Source organism: Rutidosis leptorrhynchoides, chromosome 7 (genome assembly GCF_046630445.1).
Source record: "Rutidosis leptorrhynchoides isolate AG116_Rl617_1_P2 chromosome 7, CSIRO_AGI_Rlap_v1, whole genome shotgun sequence".
NCBI lineage: Eukaryota > Viridiplantae > Streptophyta > Magnoliopsida > Asterales > Asteraceae > Rutidosis > Rutidosis leptorrhynchoides.
This window is the reverse complement of record NC_092339.1, coordinates 106851296-106856439: the sequence shown is the minus strand read 5'-3', so window position 1 is coordinate 106856439 and position 5144 is coordinate 106851296. Positions and strand designations below refer to the sequence as shown.

The 5144-nt window shown below is 34.0% G+C and overlaps 1 protein-coding gene across 1 annotated transcript; it reads right to left on the bottom strand.

Moving 5' to 3' along the window:
- Positions 1-230: 230 nt before the first annotated feature.
- LOC139859502 (uncharacterized) lies at positions 231-2731 on the bottom strand. The gene is made up of 4 exons (XM_071848285.1): positions 1126-2731; positions 812-1023; positions 544-631; positions 231-481 (listed from the first exon to the last, which is right to left on the bottom strand). The coding sequence occupies exons 1-4, from the start codon at positions 2729-2731 to the stop codon at positions 231-233; spliced, it is 2157 nt and encodes a 718-aa protein (XP_071704386.1).
- Positions 2732-5144: the final 2413 nt, after the last annotated feature.

The window sequence follows — 5144 nt, the reverse complement described above, 5'->3', positions numbered from 1 at the left end:
CTACCAATATTCATAGGTCCAAAGAGGTCCATATGAAGCATATGAAGTGGTTCATCAATTTTAGCTAGAGTCTTAGAGTGAAAATGGGCTTTGGTTTGTTTACCCTTAACACAAACAGAGCAGACTTTATCTTTCTTGTAGGAGAGCTGTGGCAGTCCTCTTACCAGCCCCTTTCTAGACAATTCAATTATGTTTTTGAAGTTTAAATGAGAAAGCCTTCTATGTCATAACTAATTCAACTCAGGAATAGTTTGTGAATAAAGACAAGTATCAATGCCAGAATCTGTAGCATCAAGATCAACTACATAAACATTTTGTTGTCTCCAAGCAACCAAGATAGGTTTTCCTTTAGGATCATAGATGATTCCAACATTTTTTCTTATCCTTATTTTACATTCTTCATCAGCAAGTTGACTCACACTTAACAGATTATGCATCAATCCTTCTACAAGAGCAACTCTTTTTAAAGAGACACCACCAGCTTTGACAGAACATATCCAATAGTCTTACCAACAGAATTATCCCCATATATAACAGAGGGACCTTTTTCTTCTACAAACCCTTCAAGATGCTCCTTGCATCCTGTCATGTGTCTTGAGCATCCACTATCTAAAAACCATTTTCTTTCATTCTGCACAAGACACAAAAACAACAAACATTAGTTACCTTTGGGAACCCACTTTACAGTGGGTTCACATGAAGAGCTTTTTACTCTCCAAACAAATAGTTTATTTTTTATCCAAACAATTTTCTCTTTACATAGATTATGAACATTTGACCATTGTTTGTCTATTTTCAACCATTTTGTAACCTTTTCAGGACTCCTGGGTTTGTCTGACACAGTTTTGACTTTAGGTTTGTCTTTTAGCTTTTTGCAGAGTTTTGAAATTCTCCTATTTAGTTTAGTAATAGCTTTAACTTCACAACACTTTTGTTGTTCACTTTTGAAATCCTGTGTTGTATCTAAGATCACAGTATCATCCTTTTTGACCGAGTCTATCTTAGAGTCTGATGATTCAGACTCTGAATTTTAGTCTGTAACTTCAAATTTTGATATAGTCTCAGTGCTATAAATTAATCCCGATTCTGGTCTAACAAAAGCATTTGTTAAGTATTGCTTATCACCATCAACCTTAAGAAAAGTATTATGCAAAATCACTGGCTTAAATCTATTTGGATCCTTTTCAATTCCAGTATCATTCTTAAGATCAAAACCTACACCTAGTACAGCCTTAATATCTGCAGGTATTTGCCTAGCTATAGCATCAGAATTTTTCTTAGATGATACACACCAAGATTTACAAATCTTTTCATACTTATTTGTTTTTTCTCTAATTTTCCTTTTCTCATCATCTAGTCTTATAATCTCCTTATTGAAACTAGATTTGTATGCTGCCAATTCAATTCTACATTGCTCAGTTTCACTTATGTGTAAGTCTTTCTCTCTAACTATGGCTTTAAGATCATTAAGTTCATATTTTAACCTTTTATTTTTATATAGACAGGATTTAAAGTCATTCAACAAATACTGAAACATGCTTATTTTTTCAATATCAACATAGTGAACAAAATTTTGTACCTTATAGGCAGTAGATTTATCACTATTTGATTGATTATTAAGTTTCTCAGCAATTTTCAAATCAGCTTCAAATTGACTTGATGACTTATCCTGCTCAATAACAGCCATCAAACACTTGTCTTCATCTTCATCAGATGATGAATCTTCATCATCCCAAGTTTCTGTGTAGAGAGCCTTCTCAGCCTTTTTTACCACAGGCTTTACTCCTTCCTTCTTCAGATTCTTGTACTTCTGCTTGTACTTCTTTACTTTTTCCAAATACTTACCAGAGTCTGAACTAGAATCAACCTTAGACCAACACTCAGCAGCAATGTGACCAACCTTTCCACACTTAAAGCAAGTAGACTTCTTAGGATCAAAAGAACTTTTTCCTTTCCTAGGTCCAAACTTTTTCTTTTCAATCCTTTGAGTAAGAAGAGCCATCTGTTCTTCAAGCATTTGAACTTCTTCATCCTCTGAAGAATCATCACTTTCTTCATCAGATTCAGCCTTGGTAGAATAGCTTGAAAATAATTCTTTGTTTCTTTTGGTTGTTGCAACTAAAGCAACATCTGGATCTTTGGCTATCTTCTTAGACTTAATCTTTTTCTTCAATTTGGTTTCCTCAAAATTTGTGAGGATCCCAAATAACCCACTAAGATCATAATTTTCCAGCTTCTCACTTACTACCATTGAAGTTATGATAGATTCAAAGGTTTCTGGAAGTGCATCAACAAACTTATGGCACAATTCTGCTTGAGTTTTTATAACTCCAGCTCCTTCCAGATCATTGATCAATACCTGAAATCTTGATTGAAGATCAAACAATGATTCCTTTGGTTCTGCAGTAAAATTTTCATACAATCTTACAAATTTCTTCTTCTTTTGAGTTTTGACAACAGTGACCCCTTCAAAATCATTTAACAAAATATCCCATATGGCTTTTGCAGTTTTAGCATGTCCTACCTTTCTCAAGATAGGAACAGAAATTGCATTACCAATGATACTACTGATTTTGATATCTAATCTATAAAGAATAGCATCTTGTTCTGTCCACTGAGTTCTTGGAGTTTGAATGAACTCAGCAGGTTTGACCACAGTACCATCAGCATTACTTACTTCTTTAGTCCATTTTCCTGAAATAATTGGTCCTTCAGTTAGAACTCTTTCCATTTCATCATGAATAGAACCCAGATACCAAAGTAACTTTAGTTTTCAGGTTGTGAAGTCAGTACCATCAAAAATTGGAACCCCTTTTCCTACCATAACTGGAGCAGTAATAGTAGCAGACATGATGAATGTGTTTTTTTTGTTCTAGGTTTTAATAGACCGTTTAAAGAAAATCAAAAGAATTTATATCTTGAATCGCTCTGATACCAGTTGTTGGTCCACAATCAACAACCTAGAACGTTTATATAAGATCAATTGAACAGAATAACAACGAGGTTATAAAGTACGGAATCAATTGAACTTTACAGATAAATTAGCACAAAGAGAAAGCAATAATGGAGAAGAGAATTGTTATATAATTGACGAATTAGAATGAAATACATGTTCCCTTTTTATAGATTTGAGAAACAAACTTCTCAAATCTTATCGAATCACTTCCTAAACAACCATAGCAAAATATAAGGAAACAATATAATTCAAATATTCTTAATTATCTTCTCCTAGAAATCAGAGATATTCGCTTTGATATAATCTCTTCAATCTTATCTTGATTTGCTGTACGCGTATTTGATTTGATCTTGATCTTTGTTCAGCACCAATAGAATCTGTATCTCTTGTAGAGCAGATTCTGTATTCTTCAATCTTTCAGACTCTAAATATTACAGACTCAAACAATACAGACTCAAAATATTTGACTCATCAGATTCACATAATTCCTAACACTTTTCTCTGGCCCGGGTGTGTAATACGGAGTAGGTTTTTTTTTCTTTTCGTGATAAACCTTTAAATAATTCTTTTGCTCCAATTGCTAAGACCATTTCCAACCCCGCGTTAGTTTACACTGTCAGTTCCTGTTGGCACTAACTGACAAAAACTGACGGCCATTAACGCGGCGTCAGTTTTCGTCGTTAGGGGCGTTAGTTGCCCATCTGACAGAAAAAAACGTTAGTTTTACGTGGCGTTGTTTGATTGGTTGGATGCTGACGACGTGGGTCCCACCTCCCCAACGGATAGATGACCGTTTGGGTCTTTTTTTTTTCAAATTCTAATAAATATAAACTCCTTTCTTCTTCTATATATATACTTATACATTTCACTTCATTTTCATCGACAAAAAATTCACCTTTTGCTTCATCATTTCTAAAAAAAACCATGTCTAACTCAAACCAAAGACTATCAAACCCAAATGACTTCCACGGTTGGTTTCAATACATAACCTTTTTGGGTGGTGGTTCATCAACCCCGAGTAATCTTCACCAAATCCCAATCGTTGCACCTCAATATCGTACTCTAACACAAGAACAACAGCATCAAATTTATTTGGAGCAACAATGACTTCTAGAACAAGCTCAATATCACCCCATTACACTGACGTTGATGAATCCGATGACCTCGACCCCGCCTCAAGAAACGATGACCGAAACTCAGCCACAAACTCAGTCTCAAAGTGAAGCGGATACGGTTTCAGAAACGCAACGTAGCAAAAGAAAACATAAAAAGAAGCAAGGTTAATTCGGCTTAATTTTATATATTTTTTGTTTAATATAATACGGATAACTTTATATATATTTATATATAGTTATAGATATATACGGTTTATATATATATATATATATATATATATATATATATATATATATATATATATATATATATATATATATATTGAGACGACCTGACCCAATCCATAGGGAAGAATACAATAACATATGATAACATTGCGAGGTACTTGACCTCTATATGATACATTTTACAAACGTTGCATTTATTCTTAAAAGAAAAACTATCATTACATCAATATTTGACATTTTCGTCTAACATTTCATAATATCCAAATGACCTAATCTGTCATTTACTTATTAATATTCTCTATTGAACTCCAATGACTCGAATGCAACGTCTTTGTATCATGGCTTAAAAGGTCCCAAGTAGTATCCTTAACATGAGCTAATGCACAGCGGAAGACTTAATTCATACCTGAGAATAACATGCTTTAAAACGTCAACATAAAGTTGGTGAGATATATAGGTTTGATGCTAGCAGCGTTATAACAATGGAACACAAGATTTCATATATAAACATTTTAATAAAAATATTCTAAGTGGTTGAGCACTTGGTAACCATACTTAACATTTAATCACGTCGCATATTCCCTTTATTATGAAATCATACTACACCGTACCAAGTGTAGTCGCAAAACGAAGTACTGTGCAACCGTTGAATACTGGTCGTCCAGTCCGGTTGGGGTTGTCAGGCCCGATAGATCTATCAACAGGATTCACGTTTACAATACCGCTGTAAATAATAGTTACCAAGCTACAGGGAAGTATGCCAGTGGTACAACTCAACGTAGAATATATTTTTCAGTTACTTGTGTCCATAACGTAAAACATAAAATACATGTATTCTCATCCCG

Bases quoted from the DNA above. Each gene is read 5' to 3' on its own strand.
- LOC139859502 (XM_071848285.1), bottom strand. From the start codon at position 2,731: ATGGAAAGAGTTCTAACTGAAGGACCAATTATTTCAGGAAAATGGACT. The intron at 1,024-1,125 runs GTGATAAGCAAT...ACTAAAATTCAG, and splicing joins TACTTTTCTTAAGGTTGATG to AGTCTGAATCATCAGACTCT. The intron at 482-543 runs GTCCCTCTGTTA...GTTCTGTCAAAG, and splicing joins AGGGTTTGTAGAAGAAAAAG to CTGGTGGTGTCTCTTTAAAA.